Raw genomic sequence first — 22,881 nt, 5'->3', positions numbered from 1 at the left:
AGCGCTTGTTACCCCGCGCTCCGCTGGCCGCGTGTTGCCTGCCAGCCTGCCTGCCTGCCTGCTTGCTTGCTTGCCTGCCTGGTTATTATTTATTATGAGCTTGTTGTTTTTCATCATAGCTCATTGCCCATGCCCATGCAAAGGAAACATGCCGTGCCCCGCTCAGCGCCTTCACCCCTTCGCGCCACAGACCAACGCATTTTCCATAATTATTTCGAGAGTTGTTTGGGGTGAAGACGCGAGTGCGCGCGCGCGCCTGCGCAAAGCAACACAGAGAAAGAGTGAGGGAGAGAGTGAGAAAGAGCAAGAGAGAGAGGGGAGTGAGGGAAGAGCTCAAGTGGCTGCGCGGCATAAACGCTGCTCTTTAGCCAAGACACACACCCCCCAGAAGATCGGCATTCACTTGTTGCTGTCGCAGTCGCAGTCGCAGTTGGCGTCGCAGTTGCTGCTGTTGCTGTTGTTGCTGACTTGGCACGAAGCGTAATATAATATAAATATAAACAGGGAGCAGTTAGTTTTCAATTTTTTTTCTGCTTTTACACTTGCTGCAAATGGTTGCATGCGGCATGCGGCGTGGGGCACGGTGCGTTCAGCTTGTGCCCCGCAGTTGTTTGAGCATTGCAGGCCGTTAAGGATGCCAGCGTCAGCGTCGGGGAGAATGTGAGACTGCCTGCCTGCCTGCCTGGAAGCTTCAAGTCATGGCACAAGGGATATATTATAGTAATTACAAAATTAAGCCGAACATCTTGCTGTCCCTCTCTCTCTCACTCTCGCCCTCTCTCTCTTTCCGTGTGCAGCGCTACATCGCTTGACTATGTGGCAAAATCTGATTGCGAGCGATAAGACACAAGATGCGAACTCGCACCAGATTGTGAACTTGCGCGTGGATAATCTATGAGCTCCATCTGCATGGGACACGCAAAACATAATCAAAGAGATCCAGTTGAGCTAAAACTAAAGGTACTCTAAGTGAGTGTTCCAAGTGTTAAACTTTCTTTGAAATGGAAATCTTCTCATTCGATTCTCTGCCCCATTGAAGCTGCCTGAAAACAATGCACTTTTAATGAGATAATAAGTTCTGGAATTCGTCTCGAATTAAAGCCTCTTCTTCTTCTTCTTCCTCCTCTTTTGCTCTGAGGTCAAATAACATTATCAACAGCAAAGCCTGAGAATCGAGAACGCTGCTCGGCAACCGCAATTCGGTGGCTGCTTATCCTTCAAGGCTGTTAAAACAATTTACACCAGCTCGAGTCAAAGTCAGTTAGGCGAAGGCCAGGCAGACAGAGAGAGAGAGAGAGACAGAGAGAGAGAGAGAGAGACAAAGTGAGGTGGGCAACAATCGAATTTCGCATAACTTTGCGTTGTGGCTACGGCTGATCGTTAAGAGCATTTTGTGTTGCCCTTTTCTGTCCATCTGTCTGTCCGTCTGCCCGCCTGTCCGTCTGTCCGTTCGTCTGTCGTATGCAAGCAACGGCAGCAACTTAATCGACATCGTTTTCACATTGTCAATTGTCTGCAGCACTCTGCATGTCCATGTCCTCCACAACCTTCACCCATCAACAGCAGCAGCAGCAGCAGCAGCCACAGCAGCAGCCAGCAACAAACAAAAGCCAAGTCACATCATCAAAAAAGACGAGAAGAAAAAGCTTCAACTTCAGCAGCAGCAGCAGCAGCAGGCAGCAGCAACAGGCAGCAGGCTTCAACTACAGCTTTAGTTTTAGCCTCAGTCTTCTGCTGTCTGTTCGCTGGGCTCTCAACTTCCTGTCAAAGTTCAACAAACCGCCCAGTCAAAAGCCTCCTATCCCTATCCCTCTCCCTATCTGCATCCCTAACCCTTCGCCCAGCCTCCTCGCTCGCTGGCTTCCTTTGCTCTGCTTAACCATGCGCTATAATTGCAGATTGCAGTGGAAAAAGGCGAGCAGCAACAGTAACAGCAACAGACGCAACAGCAACTGTTGCTGCTGCCTACGTTTCGTTAATATTTTTGCAAATTTTTTTAACCTCCACTTTGCAGCTCGTCGTTTCATGTTGTTGTTTGTGTTGTTGTTGCTCCTGGCACACCAAAAAAAAAAAAAAAAAAGTAAAAAACGTAGCCAGCGATCAACAAAAATCTCAGCTCAAGTCTTGCTGGCTCTTCCTCTCTCACTCTCTCTCACTCACAATAGTAAGCAAAGTTGGCATGCATAAACCAGTTTACATGCAACTTCTGCTCCTGCTCCTACTCCTACTCCTGCTCCTGTTGCTGCTCCTCATATTGTGCTATACGAACGCTGTCTTCTGGGTTGCTGCTGCTGCTGCCTGTGATCGATTGCTGTTTGAGCATGCAAATGTGTAAAGACGCCTCCACCGCCGAGGTTGCAAGTCGCATGTTGCAAGTCCGAAACCGGCTAACTGGCTGCGGCCCGAAACGTGTCCGATTGCAGCAGCAGCAGCGGCAGCAGCAACAGCTTTTTGGCTCTTTTACTGCTATGTCTGTCCGCCCCTCGCGCTGTCTGCGCAGCGACAAACTGGCGAAATATATTTGTAAGTTTGTGTTTTGAAATATGTTGCTGACGATCGCCTGGCATTGATTTCCAGAGCCAACGCCTGACACACGCCCGCACGCCACCCTCGGCTCGGGCCACCCAGCCCCTCCCCCTGGTGCCCTAGTGCAAACTCTAGTGTTGCTCGGTCGTGAGATGCTTGCCGCTGATTTTTGATGAATTTATTAAGATTTTTGTTGTAGCTGGCCTTTTGCTTTTTGCTTTTTTTTTTTTTTTTTGCATTCTGCATTTTGCATTTGGCTTTTCGGCTGTTGTGGCTCATCGCCGAAATGGAGATTCCAAACATGTTAAAGGAAAACTCTAATGAGTTTCTAGAAGCGAAAAGTCAAAGAATTTTCGACTATGGCTCGGCTGAGCCATCAACGCCTTTACGCTTGAGCTATGATTAGTGTCAGTGTTTGGGTCAACCACAGTCGGGATTGATATATGGCCCGCAGTGACCGCGAGCACAGACCACACAATTTCGGCCGTCCAACTACCTGGGCCAAGGATGCATCCAAATTTCCAAGCAATTGGCCGTGCCTAACAAAAAATGAAAAGGGCACCTCAGTCGGGCGTCTTTGGCTAGGCAAGGGTCCTGCGGAGCGTTTCGAAACATGTCGCAGAGCCCAGCACGCCAGCTGTTGTCCCGTTGTCCTTTATCCTTGTTGTTTTTGGGCCCAGTTTGTTTAGCCAGCACAGCGGAGCAAAGTAATTTCGATTGTGCACTTCGATTCCGTTCTACCTATGCCTCACTGTTACTCATTTTCTTACCTTTCGATCTGTCTACCTTTTCTTTGCGTATGTCTTGTACCATTGACAGCTGCTGCTGCTGCTGCTGCTGCCTCTTTGGCTCCGAGTCCTTTTGGGCATATTCGTTGTGCCTGGCGGGCAGTTTTGTCTTGCTTTTCCCTTTTGCCCTTTTGTTACGCAAAACGTTTGTTTACCCAAAACACAGACGGAAAATTGGAAAATTGTGCGCACAATTGCTGGCTTAGCGTTTTCCTCTTCGATCCAATGTTTTTGTCCATTTCTGATTTATTTTGATCGATCGTTTTCTTTTTGGCTTAGCTCTGTAAGACTCTTTCTCTCTCTCCCTCCCTCTCTTTCATTCACTTTCTCGACCTTCTCTATTCTTCGCCTGTTTATTTATAATCTTAATTTTGGTCGCTTTCCATTCACTGAATATACCCCACAAATAGTTCCTGAAATTGCACATGTCCACACACCATTTGTGTGAACATTTGACAAGGCTGATTGCCTCGAGGCCCGGGAGTTCTCGGTTCTCACGACTTGCCAGGTGGGCTGACAGCATCCAGCTCAACTACTGTGGCCACTTGGCAGTGTCTAAGGAGCACCCAGCACTCAGTTCAAGCAGCTGTCCGCAGCACAGCTTACAATAAGTAGAGTAGAGATTCTAAGTAGGCCTGGCTGACTTGGCTCTGCCAAGGCAGTAGGAAAGTTCAATTGCAAACATCATTCACACCTTATACATACGATCGTACAGAGATACATATAATATTCATCCACAAAACAAAACATTTACTCATTTACAATATTTAAAATAGTATTTACCTTTAGTTAATTGATTGATTGAATATTGGCACAATGAAACGCGTTCACGTTGGCACTACCGCTCCGAAGTACCACAGCGGCAAGTGGACCTGGGATGAGGGCAGTGAGAGCTTGCGCTTCCACCCCTACTCGGACTTGGAGGATGCTAATGAACGTTTCATCATGACGAATGGCTTCAAGTTCCTGCGCACCATCAACCAGGAGGAGGAGCTGATCTACCGTCAGGTGTTTGCGCGACCCGAAAACACGTTCGATGGGGACGTCGTGGTGGTCAATGATGTGCGCGACCTGGTGCTCTTCATGATGCCAAAGGAGTTCCTGTCGATCAAGTTCGTTGACTTTATGCACAGGCCGGCCGTGCACCGGCTTCTGCATGCGCTCGTCATCTACTTTGAGTACTTTCTGCGCTTGGTCGAGTTCATTCTGATACGGCGCGACGAGCTGTCGGGCGATATGGCCCAGGTGCAGAGCGAGCAGACGAACGAGGTGAAGCGCATATTCTCCTCCCATCTGAGCCACTTCCGCATGCTGGTGGCCCGCAACTACAGCGTCATCATAAAAGGCGAGGGCGACATGCAGGAGTTCTACCACACCAAGGAGGTGGTTAACATTTCGTCCACGATCAGGGATCGGGCATTTCACGAGCAGTTCCTGGCGGTCGCCACTCAGATCATTTGGATAACTATGCACAGGCGCGCCTATTTCATCATTGAGATGGAAATGAACCGGCTCTTTCGCTCCGAGCACTTTCTCATGAATAACATACACTATCTGAACTTTACGACGGTCGAGCGATCTCTGCTCTATGGTCGCAACAACAAGATCTTCAATTGCCGCGTCCAGAACTCGCCCATGATTCAGGAGCTGCAGCACGTGGCCGACGAGGACATGCCCATTCTGTGGATCGGCGAGCGCCAGTATCGTGGAACCGATCTACGTATAGCGCAGGTCGAGATGGAGTATCTGATACCGGGATCCCAGTTGAATCTGGCGGACCTTTCGCACGGTATTCTCGGCCACCCAAAGAATCTGTACGACACGATTCTCTCGCTGGACTGGCCCTCGGTGCGCTTTGCCAACTTCTCGAAGCAGTACGATCCCTACAATCTCTTACGGCAGCCGGGCCTGCAGCTGCCCAACATCGATGAGATGCAGATGCGTCGGATGGCCAAGCAGTACGATCATTTCTACAGGGTATTTCGCATCTACGAGTCCTGCAGCAAGAAAATGCTAAGCAATTGGTTCAACCGCGACAAGATAGTCCAATACTATAGTAGCGGCGGAATACTCAAGAACGTCTTCATGCGCGGCGAGGAGCAGCTGGTCACGGAGGAGGACCGCTCCGACATTAACAAGATTGTGGCCAACTATTTCGATGTCATGCTCAAGCTGCGCAAGCAGAAGGCCACAACAATTATGACATCCGATACTGGCCATAGGAAGCAAGGGGCTGAGTTCTTCTGCTAGTGCCTAGGGAGCAGTTGGAAAGAATGGGAAAAGTTATTCGATAATCACGACAAAAGACTAGTTGACGGAATTTCAACAGTTTCTTTAACCAATTTCCAATTGATGATCGATTCAAAAGTCCATACTTTTATAACCAACTTTTCACATTCATATCTTTGAACAATAAACTGCATTTCAAAGCTAAGCGAAGCTGACATTTATTTATTATTTATTTTTATTTATTATACATTTTAATGAGAGAACTCCGCTAAAATATTGAAAAGTTTTTATATCAAAAAGTTTTATAAGAAACTAACATAAAGTCTTTATTAAATCCCACGGATTAAATCCTGGAAAAATATAAAATACACAATGCATATAAAATATATTTTAATTTATATATAAATATATATATTTTTTTATAAATGATTTATATTAAATATATTTCAATTGATATACAAATACTTTATCGTAAATATACATGAGTTGGATGTCTCAAGGGAATTACAACATCTAATTGGCATTCTGAAAATGTACATTAGAATATCATGAGTAGACCTTTGATTACGATAAAAGTCATGCTCATTAGGAGCCCATACATTAAAAAACTGCTGAGTCTTCTGATATAAGAAAAAGACCCCAAATCGATTCTGATTTTTGCGATGAAAAACGAATCGCCACAAGCTCAACTTCTTGCACTCTTCAGCAACTACTTGAGTCTCTTCAAAATATTATAATATGTCCTTATGGGGACGTGATCTAGCATAAAGTTGCCTTGGAAATCGGCCCAGGCTAAATGCTTTTGAGGAACTACAAGGAGTTGGCCATGACAGCAGCAGAAGGCTGAGCAGCAGCAGCAGCATCATCAGTGCGATTCTCCAAATCATAAAAAATAACGAGCTGAGCTCTCAATCAATCAGCAGCTGGCTAAACCAATTGTATTGACTAGAGGAAAAGCAGCAACGCAGCCTCAAGTTCCAATCGCATTTAAATTATTGAATGCCAAATGCATTAGGCGGCTTAGCGCCCCTCGGGCCCCGTTGTCCGTTGCCCGACGCCTTAAGCAAATCCATAACTGACAAATCATTTTCAAGCGAGTTAAGTAAGTCCCAACACAAATCTCTAGCCGAGAGCTGAGCTGAGCTCTCGCTCTCTCCCTCTCCGTCTCCCTCTCCCCCTCTTGCCATCTCTGCCTACATATATCAATTGCCTGGGCTGTTAAATAGCTTTTGGGTGTGTATGGGAATCCAATAAAGCTGTCACATGTGCCCGCCACTAAGAAGAAGCCTTTTGTATGCCTTTGCCCCGTTGTTTGGGTGTGAAAATCAGAAGAAGAAAAAAAAAAAAAAACTTACTTCGCATATGCCCCTAATACCCAAAGTCCCCCCTCGGCCACCTCTGCCTCCTCACAGCTGGCAATGCCGTTTGGGGGCAACTTTCGTGCAAATTGCCAAGTGCTTTTCGGGTTTTCGAGTTTTGTGTATGCAGAACTTAACAAATTTCCATAACATTCACACCACACAATGAAAGACACACAAGCCGAGATGGCAAAGCAAACCAAAGCCTGCGTCTTCGATCTCTCGTTCGAATCGCAGTCCAACTCCAAGTCAAAGTCTGACTCTGACTCTGAGTCGGAGTCTGAGTCTCAGGTAACTGTCCAGTTGCAGACGTCGCTCTGCTTTATTTGCTACGTCATTTTTTGTTTCTCTCTTTTTTCGCACATACCCTGTAATCATATGAGGGCATATGGTTTCGTTAAGTGGGAAAGAAAGAAACAAACTCTCTTATATCTTTCTATGTGATTATCTTCTACTATGCGATTCTAGGCTAAAATTTGGTAAATTGATTGAGCTAGTTTTGCTGCCTTCACGGAATTTGAGGTAGTCAAAACATAATAGGGCTTTCCTTTGATGCAGTGTGATTTTATTATCTCATGAATTTTCATACCTTTTGAATTTTGAAAGTCAAGTGGAAACGCTCACATACATACATATAGATGAATATAAAGTTAAGAATAAAGTTTTTGATTCCAACAATAAATCTAGTAAATCTATGCAAAATAATATTATTTTTGGTAAATAATAAGATTATTAAGTAAAACTAGAAACATGAAAAATTCAACTAAATTAAATAAATTACACAAAATATTTAAAAATGTTTACCTAACTCCATATATACCCTATTAATAAGAAGCATCAAAAGAATTCGATTTGTTAGCATTTCATACTGAAACAATATTATTTTTCATTTGAAACTCACCTGTAATATGGAAATTTCTTGCAAACTCACATTTAAAACGTTTTTCACACCACGCAAAAATGTGCAAGGCTAAAGGGTATATGCGAGTCGAGCTGTTTTGCATATGCATGCGAATTGGTATTTTGTATTTATTTTATTTTATTTTTATTTTCATTTTATTTATTTTTTTTTTTTTTTTGGCTTGCGGTTAGCCAGTGAGCCGACTGCAATGTCGTTTTGTCTGGGATTGTATAACGTTTTTGATTTTTTAAGTAGACACCTAAATGTGAATAGCGCATCGAATCGTAGCAATGCGAACCACGTCCACATCCCCATCCACATCCACATCCACATCCACGGCTACGTCCACGTCCACGTCCGCGTCCAGCGAGCGCGAGTCGCATCTGTCATATATTTTTGTGGCTGCTTAGTGAAGTGTAGTTAGGATCGATGGATGCTTCATTGGGTCCAGCACTGACTCAGAGGCTGGCTGGCTGGCTGGCTGGCTGTTGTTTTCACCTTGGCCAAGCACGAAGTGAGGGAAATGGCGATGCAAACGGCGGCTGCCGCTGCCAATAATGCAATGGAGAGGCGTGATAATGCAGTTTAGTGAGTGCTGGCCAAAAATTTACCTACAAGCCAGCGAAAGACAGGGAAAGGACGGTGAGAAGGGGGAAGGGGGAAGGTAACATGGCCAGCATCATGGTCTAACGGATTGGTTCGTATTCGATTGGATTGAGTGAGTGACGTGGCTGGAGTTTCTGGGCCTGGGTCCTAGGCCTGTGTGCAATATGCACAGCACTTGGCACGATATTTTTTGTTGGTTTTAAATCATTTAACTTGGGCTAGAAGACGGCAACAACGACGGCGACGACGACGATGATGATGATGATGGGCTGGCGATGGCGATGGCGACGCGAAACGGCGCAAGACACTTAAAACGTGATCGAAAATTGATGTTGGCTGCAGAAAAAAAAAAGAATGAGAAGAGGAAGAAGAAATAAACAGCAAACAAGCAAACCACCGAAACCTCCAACCACCAGCAACCACAGCGGCAGAGTCCGATCCATTCTGGTCTGTGCGGGGGAAATAAGGTCACGTGCAGAAATATGTTCGTGGTGCTGATCGAGGTGGTTCTGGCCCGGCAGAGATGTTAATGATTTGCAGCTCAGCGTCGGCTCCAGCGCTGCACCACGGCTGGGACAGGCAACAATTTTGCATATTTTCGCTGGCTGGCAGATAGTAGGTAATATGCTTGTTAATGTGCCCAGCTTTGCCTTGATCTCGGCTGCCCGCGCTCTCGCTGCATCTCGCTGCCTCCCTCTCTATCTCCCTCTCTCTCTCTCTTGCTGTGTGTGAAGTTCAAAAACCAGGAAGTGACTCAACAACAACTGCATACAACGGAGGTGAAAAATATGACTTGGTTATTTATTGTTGAAGTGTTGCAGTGCAAAAAGGCTGAAAGCAAAGCCCAGACCCAAACCCAAGCCCAAAACCCAAAACCAAAACCGAAAGCCCAGCTTCAGCGCGAACCCGGAGCAAACGCAAAGCGAGCGCTTGGGCCTAAACTACGTTTGGGGTATTTAGCCAAGTGATTTATTTAGCCTGGCACGCCAGGCGGTTAACCGCTTGACAAGCAACGAAACTGGCAGCGGGAGCGGCGTGCGGTGCTCAAAGCATAGCAGCTGCGCCTACCAACACACACACACACACACAGATACACACATAGACAGAGAGAGGGGTTCGCATACCACATATACGACTACAATAAGCCATAATTATCCAAACGCTGCTCCGACTGGTTGCCTCGCATGCAGCGAATTGCCATAGATCTTGCCAATGCGAACCGTTCATGGCTCAGCAATTTCCATCAAATTTATTGAATTTGTAGAATAGCCATTATCGACTTGGCTCTGATATACTAATTGTGGCCTAGAACTGGCTTGAGCCTAGATAAATGTCCATTGTAATAGACTTTGCTATTATTTAATTAGACCACTATATATATATTTCCAATTACTGAAATCTCGCCACTCTATTGACAGTGTCTCGCCCTCTTTCTCTCTCTCTCTCTCTCTCTCTCTGTCTCTCTCGCTCACTCGCTGTCTAACTGTGATGCCTGCTTCCGCTTGTGTTAGATTCACTGTCTCGCAGCGCTTGGACCCTGCTCAATCAGTCGCTTGTCGAGCCGCGGGGCGCTGTGGTGCTGCATCTAAGGTGCTTGGAAACGTCGCATCGATATCGTCAGAGTCAGCGTCATCGTCAGCGTCAGTGTCATTGCGCTACTCCTGCTCCAAATGCGGCCTGGGCGCTGTCCAAATCGATAAAATGCACCGCGATCAGCGCGGCACACATCAAATTAGTTATTAATTGAAGTGGAAAGTTCTCAGAATGTGTAGCACGGCGGGCGGTCAACGCGCATGCGTACCCAGTCCCAGTCCCAGTCCCAGTCCCAGTCCCAGCTCCAGTCGAAGTCGAAGTCCCACTGGCAGTCGCAGGTCTCGGCAAACGTAAGCCAAGTCACAGTCGGAGCAGGAGTTGGAGTTGGAGTGGAAGCTGGGTCTTAGCTGACCGACTCGGCTTGCCTTGTTAGCCACTTTGTTAACCTGTTTTGGCGGCGCGCATTTGAATTTTCATTTATTATAAGCGAGTCGCATTTCTAATTTGAGTCATGTGACCAAAAACAGTTTTGTCCTAGTTGTCGCCTCCTGCCAGCCGCAACTGTGTGTCTCCAAACAATTGGTGAATGGTCTTACCCATAAATCTTTTATACCTGCCCCCACCCGTCTCTCTCTCCCTCTATCGGTCTTTCACTACATTTCGATTTGTTGCTGTTGCTTGTACACACATTTGTGCCATTACTATGACAACAAATTCATGAGAAAGTACAGCGAGTGCCGCGACTGCTGCGGCTGCTGCTGCTGCTGCTGCTGCAGTAGCTGCCACAAGACAGACAACAGAGCTCGGGGGGAGGCTTTGGGTACCTGCATCATCTGTTTGTTTGCCTGTCATTAGAAAAAAAAGCGTTGAATGTCGAGAGCTTTGAGTTGTATGTCGAGAGTCGAGAGTTGAGAGTCGAGAGTCGAGCGTCGACACTAGACCGAAAGTCTGCGCTCACTTGTGCTTCTTTAGATTGGACTCGAAACTCAACTGAAGTGCACTTGTACGCCAAAACAAGCCACGTCACTTGGCCACTACACACACGCACACGCACACAGAGACACACTACAGTCCACACTCAATATATAGACGCCCCATACCACACACTCAACACACACAACAACACACATCGCCCATCAACATCATCAGCGAATGGCCAGCAGATCACAATTGTGGGCCGCTGCCAGCGCCAATCGGCATGAAGCTCCAACGGCAACAATAAGAGTAACAACAACAGCTTTTGGCCAAGTCTTCTTCGGCCATGGCTTTCACTTGACATCTCGTTAAGTGTCTTGTAAATGGCATTGTTTTCGTTTTTCATTCAAAAATGTGCGTCAACTCCAACTGCAGCTTGAATGGAGCGCATCCCCATCCCCATCTCCTCCCCAACTCCAACTTCAATCAATAACAAAGTGCAAGCCAGCTGGCTAGGCCCTAGACCGTCATCGTATTTGTCAAAAGACATCGTAAATTTTCAGTAGATGATTGAGCCGAGGCTGCTGGCCAATCTCCAAAGTGCGCGATTCCCATTTTTGGGGCGCTCGAATAGCTGAAAAAGAAACCAAGCTGACGATTGCCCCATCAATAAGTCTCTGATTACATTATTGCATTAGCAGCTGGATTTACATAATTATGTTTATATCGATCTACCTACACAGCTCCGATTATACTCGAGATATGAATAACTGCGGCTCTCGACCAAATCTAACAGAATTATCATAATATGCATATTAGATACAAAATGAGCTAGTTTCGATATCAAATCTCATCAAACTTATCTACTAGACCTGACTTGACTTCATTTAAGCCATATTGGGCAACACTCTGATGACATTCAGCCTAAAGCCGAGAGGGAAAAAGATCGATAGAACCAAATGTGTAGAGAAAGTATTGGAATTTTAACACCTCTCTTGCGATCTTTTCAGATGCCTGTATAATTCTATAGATATTTTGGGCACGATCAGCTGGCTGCGATCTTCACACCGAAATATAAATTGGTTCCGATAAGATCTGCATGAGTCACATTCCCATCGCGCTTATCGTGATTTGTTAATGATCTTCCAATTCCAATACAAAGGCTGGTTAGTCAAGTGCAAGCTATTGATCTTTGACTGTCATTTGATTGATCTTGACTGATCGCAGTCGAGGCGAACAAAATAAATATAAAAATACAAATACAAATAAGAATAAAAATAAAAATTAAATCCACTTATCGCATTAGCAATTGTCAGCATCTGAATGTGGCAGTCACGGCTGCTACCTCAAGAACTGAGGATCATGACCGAGGATCATCTGTAATTTGCTTTCTAAAGTGATCGAAACTTTGGGCCTGGGGCTCCGCTCTCTTGCTCTGCTCTGCTGCTCTGCTCAGCTGCCTTAAGCTTTTCATATGCCTTTTTGACATCGTTTCTGTCGTGGCATTCATCACAATTTCCTGCTGATCGACACTTAACATACAAACAAAAAAATATAAAGTATAAAGAAAAACAAGTAAGAAAGCTCTAGTCGAGACTGCTCGACTAGGAGATCCCCTGAACCCTTGGAGCAATAGATATTTCAATAATTTTTCGCGTCTTTCAGCTTACACAAGAAACACGCACACACACACAGGCATACATATACACACACGCATACAGACACACACACACGCATACATACACAAACGCATACACACACATACACATACACACACACATACACAAACACATACACACACACATACACAAACACATACACACACAAGCACCCACGCATAAACACGCATGGGCTGCAGTGTGCGCTTACTATGAGAACTTAATTGTTTAATAACTTTTTTTATGGACGTACGATCTTCATGAAACTTTCAGATTATGATTATAACATGGATATGCATGTAATTGCCAAAGCACAAGTCTCTAGTATTTGAAATACGCTTTTTACAAAAGTGAGGGTGAGGGGGTGAATTTAAGGGTGGGGGGTAAATTTTAACAAAAACCGAAATTGTATAAATTGCATATAAGCATATATAAAAAATTTGGAGACTCTAGCAATAAAGGTGTAGAAGATATAATTTTATAACTGGTTTTCGATAAGGTTTTTTATCGATAAAAAAAGATCGGGATGAGTTATCGAATTTTAATGATAAACTTGATATGCGCGCTGTAATTACGGACATTTTAAAAAAAATTTGAAGTCTCTAGCTCTTATATCTTCTGAAATCGACGCGTTCATACATACGGACAGACGGACAGACGGACAGACGGACAGACGGACAGACGGACAGACAGACGGACAGGGCCAAATCAACTCAGCTCGTCACCCTGATCAAGAATATATATACTTTGTGGGGTCTGCCACGCCTCCTTCTCCCTGTTACATACATTTCAACAAAACCATTATACCCTGATTTCCCATTGAAAATGGGTTCAGGGTATAAAAATAAATAATAAGAGGCAAACGGTGGCAACGCTCGACGTTTCATTCGTTTGTTTGTCTTGTCATTCAGTCAAGCATTTAATTGTCAGGCGACAAAATGCAAACAGATAAGTTCAAGAAGCGGTTCAAATGGCCACATGAGCGAGCGCACTCGCTAAGCATTTTCCCGCTATTGATCTTGAAACATGCTGCATGCAACATGCAGCCAGGCAACATGCAACATGAAAACATGACCGTGATTGGTGCTGGCCCGGGGTTCGAGGTTCGCTTCTCGCTGCTCGCTGCTCGCTTCGCGCTGCCTGCTCCCAAAATGAGCTCGCATTCAAATTGCCGCATTGACTTGTCCATTGACTATATGTTTGTTTTTCCCCCTCCCCACCTCCTCTTGCTGTTTCTCTTCCCCTTTTTTTTCCATACATTCAATTCAATTAAACAAATTTTTGCGATCGGCTGATCGTTCGCCGATCACTGAGTGCAGCGGCGACTTTTCTATTTTGGCCCCAAAATATACAGAAAAACAAAAAGAGAAGCAAAAAAATGAAAAAAGTGCAGAGAATTGTAGAAAAAGTAAACAACAAAGTGTTAAGACAAACGTGCAACGGTTTGGGGTCAGTACCATTCACTTTTGGCTCGTTTTAAACTGGAGTTAAGTGCTATTTGAGGTAAGAATTTCATTACGTTTACGTACGTGCGCCGTTTTGGGCGGCATACATACGGCGGAACGGCTGTACGGGGCTGTGACGATAGGAGGGGGGATAGCAGGGGCGGCTTTTAGTTGGGGAGCTGGGAGCTGAACCAACTGCGCATGCATATTGCTTCCAAGACGACGACACGTTTGCATTTTGAAAAGTCACGACCCACTTAGCCAGCCATGAGTAACGGACAGCGGCCAAAACATACACACACACACACACACACACACACTCACACACACTTGGCAGATATATTGAAGAGCCAAGTGTTTGTTTTTCTATAAACAAATCGAATCGAAATCGCATCCAATCGCATCGCATCGTGTGGAATCGCAGTTAACGCATTTCGAGTTCCACTTTCAGTGGGTGAGTCACTGGCTCGAGCCTTGTTAAGATGCCAATTGAAGATGCGTTGATTAATTGCCATACTGACATCTCTCGAACCGCAAAAGCCACTCAACATTAACAACAACAAAGAAAACCCAACAACAGCAACAACAACAACAATAAGTAAAGTGAAATCCAAAACTGTGTTTTATGTTTGTTCGTTTTCAACAAACATTTTTCTTCTTATTTTTTTCGTTTTTGGTTTTATTTTTGATTTTCTGTCAGGGCCAACTGCAGCCCCTCGCCCGCCCCCTGGCTCGTCGTGTGAAAGTGAAGTTTATGGCCAGTCAGCGAGACAAAAAACTAAAAGTTCACAAGCTTTTTGCTCCGCGCCGGGCTGCGCAACAATAGCTGATAAAACAAATACATTTGTCGCCTCTAAAAGAAATGTACATAAAGAAAGATTCGGTCGAAATGTAAAGATATTTGTTAAGATGCCTACGCTATACAAGGCCCAGTCCCAGGGCCCGAGTGTGTTTCAACTAGCTGTGCGATGGGTTGGAGGAGGGGGCTGCCAGGTGGGGAGAGGTATGTGTGGAAGCTGTGATTTATTTGCTTGTCAGTGCAACAGCAACAGCAACAACAGCTAACGAATATGGCTGGTTAAACGATGCGGGAAATTCTTAAAAATTTGACGCCTAACCACAAACAACAACGAGAAGGCAAATGCTCGTGACCGTTAGACAAATAATATTAAACACCAGGTTGTTGTTGCTGTTGCTTCTTTGTCTCCCTCTCTCTTCATTTCGAGGGCTGCCTCAAGCCAAGGGGCATCGGCAGGCGTTGCGATTGTCTAGCGACTCTTTGGGCAATACGAAATTAGAGAAATAGAGACATTGTCGCCGTTCCATACAACGCAACGCAGCGCTACACAACACAACATCATCAACAGCTATTGAAAGCTTTGAGTTTCGACTTCATTTACATAAACAAAAGCCGCAAAGATGATGACCAACCAGGCAAGCACCAGGTACCCAAGACTCGAGTCTCAAGTCTCGAATCCCAAGTCCCAAGATCGACTCGACTCTGTTAACTGGCCTAAAACGCATTTTTCTGTCGCTGCACGCACGCGCTCATAAATCAAAAGCCAACTTGTTTATAACTGAAAGCGATCAATTAAAACGTTAACGCAAAAAATAAAAACAACAACGACGTCGGGGAGGAGGAGGAGAGAAACAACCAAAAGCTGAGATGCGAACCGCGTCTGAACGATGAGCGTTGATCGAAGCGATCGGAGAAGAAGATCTTCAACGCTTGATCGTGCCGAAAAAAAAAAATAACAACACACACACATACACACACACACGCAGAAAAAATAAACACAAAAACTGAATTTGAAACTGGTCAAAAAGAGTTGGCCAAGAGCAGACGAAATGAGCTGCGGCCTGGTGCATTCCGCTGGCCTAATTCTCTGTAAAGAAAACATTTAAGCAGCACGCGGGAGGCGTGAGGCGGGAGGCGGGAGGCGGGGCTCCACTAAATGCCCGATGAGAGTGAATTCCATTTGAAAGCTAACTGCATTTCGGTGTGGCTTAATGAATTTTAGCAGCAACTCCCGACTCCCGTCTCTCGACTCTCGGCCAGCTAACGTCAGCTAATCAATTGTTGTGGCAAATGACTGGGCCAGGCCATAAGCGATGCAGCCAGATGATAAAGTACCCCAGGCATTTATAGCCGACGCTTAACGATCGGTGGGAGTCGCAGTGCGAATCGGCAACCCACTGCGCTCTCTTTTTTTGTAGATCGATAGATCTTGTCTAGTTGGCAGGCGACAGCTAAAACGTTTACCACGGTTTGTCCTTTTCAGATTGTTAATTAATTAACATGCAGTCGCTCGATAAGATCTGGCGGATTTCTATATCAGCGGGCGCGATGCACTCGAGCATGAAAGCTCAAGTCAATCAGAGATCCGCTGGACAGAAGTTATTTGTGAATTTTGTATACACTGAATTGGACTTCCTTTGAGAGGCTCGTACGGCTCGATGCTGGTTGACCAAAGGTATTTAGTCCAGTTAGTAACCTTACGGCTTATCACTCATATAACATTGCGCATCACAACAAGATCTGAGGCACGATCGGATTCCAGTTGAGCGGCTCCTTGGCAGCTTTCTCTTTAGTGCCTTGCCAACTTAGCCAGCTCGATTGCCGATATCGATCGCTATCGCCGACTGCAACACCCCAGAAACAATGTGGCCTTATCAGTAATGTAGCCAGTCCCAGTCCCAGTCTCAGTCCAGCTCTCGGTCTCTGTCCTTGTCCTGCTCTCTGGCCGGGGCAAAAAGGTATTTTGCTCGGCTTGACAACACCCTCTGCTAAAATCTCTGGCAATGTTCAAGTCAAAACGCGTATCGGGATTATCAATAATGTGCAATGCTACAGCTCATAAAAATCTCTGTGCGCAGAGCCACAAAGAATTACAAAATTGTACGCAGACAGCCGATGTTACCGCACCCGTTCCCCCTGACCATTGCTCTACCCATTGCCAATCGCAGCTCCTTTTTGCCTTGATCAGGTGCCGCCAAGCGCAACACGAACACTTAGCCAGAGTCAGAGCCGGAGCCAGAGCCAGAGCCAGAGCCAAAATCGAAGCCGAAAGATGCTGCCATAGCCAAGTGTACCTGGCCAGGGCAAGGTGAGGCGCTGGGCTGGGCGATCGCGATGCGTGCGGCGCGATAAGAAGCCGATGCAAACCATTAATTAGGAGCTGCAGATACCTGCAGATTTTGTCCAATGTTCGCAACGTTGAAAATTAAGGCTTTAATCGTGCATGAAAATACGTGAAACTTGTGCGTCGCCCTCTCTCGATCTCACTCTCCCTCACTCACTCTCTCTCTCTCTCTATCTCTCTTTCTGTTTGCCTCTCTGTCTCTCTCTCGTTGCTCATCCACATGATCGCGATAAGATAAATCGCATACAAATTTGCCTTTATGCGAGAGCGCCGAGTGCATCCGAAATTATGATAATTATTTATGCAGGGTATCAAATGCGCCTGCTCAACGCGTGTGTCAACAGTCCAGGCTCTGTCATTTATTTCAATGAAAACAATCAACAGCTACCGAACCCTCTCTCTCTCTCTCCCTCTCTTTCTTTCTCTTTGTTTCTTATTAATCGACTGCCTATATGTCAATGTCAGTGCCTCGTCCATAACCTAACCCATTTCGCAGTCACAGCGCAGTGCGAATTACCATAGCTAACTGTAAATGCGAGTAGAGCTGGGGAGTGCTCGCACCTGCAATACTCTCTTGACAATTGTGCAAGTTGATGTGTGAAAAGAGCAGCTCAGATCAAAAGATCTTGCATTGATCTATAGGCTGGCATCTGTCGTAAATCACCTGAGATTTTAATAGGCTTAAACCGTATTGAGTTCTCACTAAAATGAGTTGAAAACTTGTTTTATAATATATACAAAGTGTTAATTAAAAATAATATTGGAATTTAATTTAGTTTAGTTAAGTTTAAATTTAAATTTGAATTTAAATTTTCAAATAAACCCAATGTCTTTGATCTCCAAAAGTTAATCTTATTCATAGCTTAGCCATGCCATTGCTTGCGTCACTTTACCATAAACATCTTGCTCACTTGAATATTTTTAGCATTCCCATGAATTCATTTGTTTTTGTTTTTCGTTGTTTTTTTTTTTTCGCACCGATCACATTTAAATATTTGCCCTAGGGTATTCGTTTAGTTTCGTCTACCAGGGCAACTGCAAGTGCAAATGCTTTCCTGCACTCCTCCGCCGCCTCTGCCGGCCCCTCCCCCAATCAAGCAGATATCACTCTGTATCTGCATTGAAGCGCGAAAATTGCAAACCAATGTTGTTTTGACAATGTGCAATAATTTGTAGCCAATTTTATGTGTCTACCGGCGGTTCAGCTTGGTTTGTTTCGGCAGGCATCGAACTGCACGACGCCCCTCCCCCCCCCCTGCCACCACCGCCCGCCAGCTTCCTGCCCCCTTGTCAGGCCCGTTGGGTAACGAGACCCCGGGCCACATGGACCGGCAATTTATGGCTGCTAAATTAGCAAGAAATGGAAATTAAGAAAAATGTTGCTTTTATTGCAAACAGTTGTAGTCGTCTTCCAATAAAAGCATATTTATTTATACGCGCACACACCGCCCCTCGATGGCTAGGAATACAGCTGCGGCATGGCTATGGCTATGGCTATGCCCATCCATGGAGCCAATAGCCGGGCACTGAATTGTTATTGTAGCTGTAGCGCAGACGTTTATGACTTTCGATTCGTTGGCGGCTAATGAGGCAAGTGGTTTGGGTGGCTAAGCGAGCAATTGACGACCCAACGAACCCACCGAGCTGGGATCTCTTTAAGCAATTGCCTGATATATGGTTAAAGTTCAGGTGGTTGGATTAGAGAGATGTCGGAATATGCTGGGCCAAGCACTTTGATTTGACTTTGAGCCCAAAACTTCAAACTGAGCCAATGTTTTGATGAAGGTACGAACTGCTCAAATTGCAGGAGCGGTTCACGGAGCAAAAGCACTCCATAACTGTCCACTTAGCACCTTCATAAGTCTCTCATTTGCCGTGAATACACTCCTGTCCTTTCGTTTGCCCGATATCTATAAATAAAAAGTTCAACTTCTGACACTAAACTGACTTGCTAACCGAAATATTTACGTCGTATGCTGTGAGTAGACCGAATGACAGCCAAACCCGCAGCCGCAGGGCCAATAGCCCAAACCCCGGGAACAGCCCCTAAGACAGAGTTTTAACTTTCCAGCACAGCACACGACGGAAAAAGAGAAGAAATTCAATTGAAAGTTTTGTCTAGTGGGCGGTTACGGCTACGGCCAGCTCTCATCCATTACGCCGTAACAAATCCCACAAACGAAATTGATAAAAAAAATAAAAGTAAAAAAGAAACATCCATCTAAGCCCGTAGAAAGTAAAAGCTGAAGAAAAGTTTTTAATATTTGACGTGTTTTTTTTTCTTTGTTCTTTTTCAACTTTTTGCATTGAAATAGGTCGAAACATGGGGGAAGCGAGTTAGTCGAAGATGTAACAAAAATTGAAAAGGGTTTAGCTTGAGCTTGAGCTTTTTTTTGCGCCTTTGTGCGATGGTTAACCCATATACGAGTACGTGCTTCCCCCCTCCCCCATCTCATATGAGCGAAGGCACGAAAAGCAGTTGCAGATACAGATAGAGAAAACAAACACACAGATACACCTACAGATACAGAGACAAATGCCAATAGAGCTGCGGCTTTCAGATTCCTTAGGCTCGTTGATTGAAGATCAAAGTCGCGTCGACGTTGGCGGCATTTCGCCTCCTAATGATTGATTGTAAAATTTGCTAATTTAAGCAATGGGAATTTCTGCTGGAATCGCAGCTCGTTGGCTGGACTCGTTTTTACAGCCTGCCAGAATGAGCGTGAGAGTGAGAGCGAGAGAGGGAGAGGTGGGTTGGGGGAACGGGTGCCCCATCAATTTTATTGCTCATTTAATTGATCATAAAAATTATTCATTCATTTCCACAAAGATTGCAAAATCAGCAAAACACAACGCGCTGCCGGCCAAGAGGAACAGAACAGACAAGGCAAGAAAAAGAAACACAAACAAAAACAAAAACAAAGCAAATCTAAACGATAATAGTGCGGCGATCGATATCTATAAAATATGCATGAGTTGCGGAGCTGAGGAGCTTGGGAAAAAGTAGGCGGCTAAAAAGTGTTTAGGCTAAATTCCAATGAGGCAGTCGTGGGTTGCCACGATTGCCATGCGAAATGAGAGCAATAAAAGAAAGACAGTTGGCCAAAAAGTGAGCTGTAAGGGATCCATAAGCGGGGAGCTAAATTATACTTTATTAATTTTATAGATAGCAAAAATACATACAAGTATCTATTTATTTAGTTTGAAGTATATTGAAAGATATTGATGTATTAGAAAAATTTCATTAAAGAATTTCAAACCTACCTTGTGTTAGTCAATTTTAGTGCTGTGTACAGCTTCAATTTGTGAGTCGAATTTGTAGCATTATATATAAAAGAGAGTCTTATTATAAGAAAAAAAAAACTAGAGTACTTCCAAAAATACAGAGAAATATATAGGAGAAACCATATCTATAAGAAAGCTTAATGTCTAAAGCCAGTAAATTTAGCTCCTTATATATGCTAGAGTTATCCTATTGGAACTATAACTAAAGTTAACTTTGGAGTATTACCTTCTCACAATTCTTGTTAAATTAAAACTCTGTAGACTAGTTCTTTAATATATTGTACATATATTACAATTTTCTTTATTTGTTAAAAGTCTGTATATACCCATAAGTAAGTTCCTAAGTAAGACCCGATGTTTATATGTATTTATTAATGAGTCTACATACAAAATCCTACAAAGATCACGGAAAAAACTTACTTTGGTAAACAACAACTTGCATGAATGATCCCATATTGAAGAAGTTAACCTTATGTTACTGTTATATAAATAATATCCATTTAAACAAAGTAAATGTCCAAAGCTCATGCAAATACACTTCTTAGCAGCTTCAGCCAGAGTTTACCTGAAATTTATATATTTAAAAGAGACATACTTATTCCATTTAAGCCACATCATTCTCAATACCTGCAGCGGTATCAAACAGATCTTTAATGCCACAAATAAATTGATATATTATTGGTTAAACTTTCCAACCAGGTCTCCTCGCACACCGCTTGCCCCACGCCCCTCGCCCCTTGCCCCTCGCCTGCTCCCATTCCTTCTTCTTCGTCTTTTTGTTCAGCATTTTCTGTTTGTGTTTGCAAATTGTTACGTCTTCCAACTAGCGACTGCTCCAGTAAGCAGAAATTGTGAATGTTGTCGATGAACCCACTCACTCAGATTGAGACTCAGATACGAATTCCGGCCAAAAGCAGGCGACATGGCAGAGCGGTCAGTGGTCCGCTGTATGGCATGGGTATCAAATGTCAATTCGGATGGATTTATGACTTATCAGTCGGCCATATACTACGTATGTATATGGGATCGCAAAGGCCGGCGAAAAGTGCTGCCGTGCGAATTTCTCAGCTATAAACATGCAAATTAAATGAGGTATAAAAAATACAGTTTGTTTTTTTTTTTTAGTTTTTCGATTATCATTTTTGTTTCGGTTATATTTTTGTCGCTTTTTGGCTATAAACTAGAAAACATAAAGTTAATAAAAATACAAATACAATATTTACATCGTAATCAAGATTTATATAGCTAACAGATACATGTACATATCTAGATGTAATCAGTCGATTTATATATGCACAGCCACACACACACACACAAACACACCTGACATTTTATAGAGTTAATATGGCTGTGAACGATGTGTGTGCGTGTGTGTGTGTGTGTGTTCGGATTCGGGCTAATTCAGCTTATGGACTAACATAACTTATGAGGAGAAGAGTTTACAATTTAAATAGTTATTGATAGCATCGACGAACATAACATAATATTAATAGTTGCTTCTCGTTTTATATTCTCATATTTATATATATTTATATTTATATTTATGTGTTTATAATTTAAGACTTAATTGAACAAAATATCACAATTATTAAACAAATAAACGTACAATTTAACATGTTTGCTTCTCTTAAACTTAAAGTTCTCCTTTTAGATATATACAATTTCAACGGAACGAAACGAAACGAGATGAAACGAAACGAAACGTAACGTAACTATGCAGATGTCTAACAGTTAACTAGTTTCTTGCTTTTGGAATGCATTTAGTTGGATGTTTCTATCTTACCAGCTAGCTGAGGGTGTGTATGAGAGAGAGAGAGACAGAGAGAGAGAGAGAGACAGATACAAAAGACAAGCAGGCGTAACTAACAACAACAAGGTAGATTTTAATCGCAGCCAACTAATCTGTAGCAATGTTCAGTTCTGTCTAGTTCTTTTTCTGTTTCCTTGCAGTTCTATTCTTCTATACGTTGCACGAGTGTGTGAGTGTGTGACTGTGTGTGTGTGTGTGTCTCCCTTGTTACTTTGGCAGTTTGATTTTGCCTTGGCCCAAGTAAACGACAGTTTAAGCCAACAACACACGTGCGAATCTACCTGGCCAACTTCTGTGCAGGCGAATGCAGTTAACAATTAGTTTTTGGCTAAGAAACTAGGGTCAATACTGCAGCTCGTATTAGCCAATTTAGTTACGCTTAGTTAACAACTTTTTGATAGTTGTTAGCGTAGCCACACACACACACACACACGTTCACACCCACACATGCCATAAATCAGTGTTGCCAGATCATCAGCAAACTTGCTCTGGCTTCACGCTGACCTTTAAGCAAGTTTCTGCTTGGCCAGAGCTTAGCCTGCCACAGTTGACCTCCCTTGTGGGCCAATTTCAGCGCGTAGCTTTGCATGCTGCTTGATCTTTCAGCCCGGCTAACCTTAGCGCCCGCCGACACTCTCGCCACGTGTAGCTGGGGCCCAAAAACAGAAAACTCTGTCTGTGTAG

The 22,881-nt window shown here is 44.1% G+C and overlaps 1 protein-coding gene and 1 long non-coding RNA gene across 2 annotated transcripts; both read left to right on the top strand.

The window, feature by feature from the left end:
• The first annotated feature begins 422 nt into the window (after positions 1–422).
• Positions 423–1,127, top strand: LOC149269098 (uncharacterized). Its single transcript, XR_016269811.1, has 2 exons — positions 423–720; positions 798–1,127. It is a non-coding gene; the product is annotated as an uncharacterized LOC149269098 (long non-coding RNA).
• Positions 1,128–3,961: 2,834 nt separating this feature from the next.
• On the top strand, positions 3,962–5,748 carry LOC108614444 (protein phosphatase 1 regulatory subunit 36-like). Its single transcript, XM_018008573.2, has one exon. It carries the CDS (start codon positions 4,131–4,133, stop codon positions 5,562–5,564), a length of 1,434 nt encoding a protein of 477 aa, XP_017864062.1. The 5' UTR covers positions 3,962–4,130; the 3' UTR covers positions 5,565–5,748.
• Positions 5,749–22,881: the final 17,133 nt, after the last annotated feature.

The sequence above is a fragment of the Drosophila arizonae genome, chromosome 4 (genome assembly GCF_054131065.1).
Source record: "Drosophila arizonae isolate 15081-1271.41 chromosome 4, UAZ_ARI_1.0, whole genome shotgun sequence".
NCBI lineage: Eukaryota > Metazoa > Arthropoda > Insecta > Diptera > Drosophilidae > Drosophila > Drosophila arizonae.
The sequence above is the reverse complement of the archived record's forward strand: the minus strand, read 5'-3'. Positions and strand labels throughout refer to the sequence as shown.

Coding starts and splice junctions, on each gene's coding strand:
- LOC108614444 (XM_018008573.2), top strand. CDS start 4,131: ATGAAACGCGTTCACGTTGGCACTACCGCTCCGAAGTACCACAGCGGC.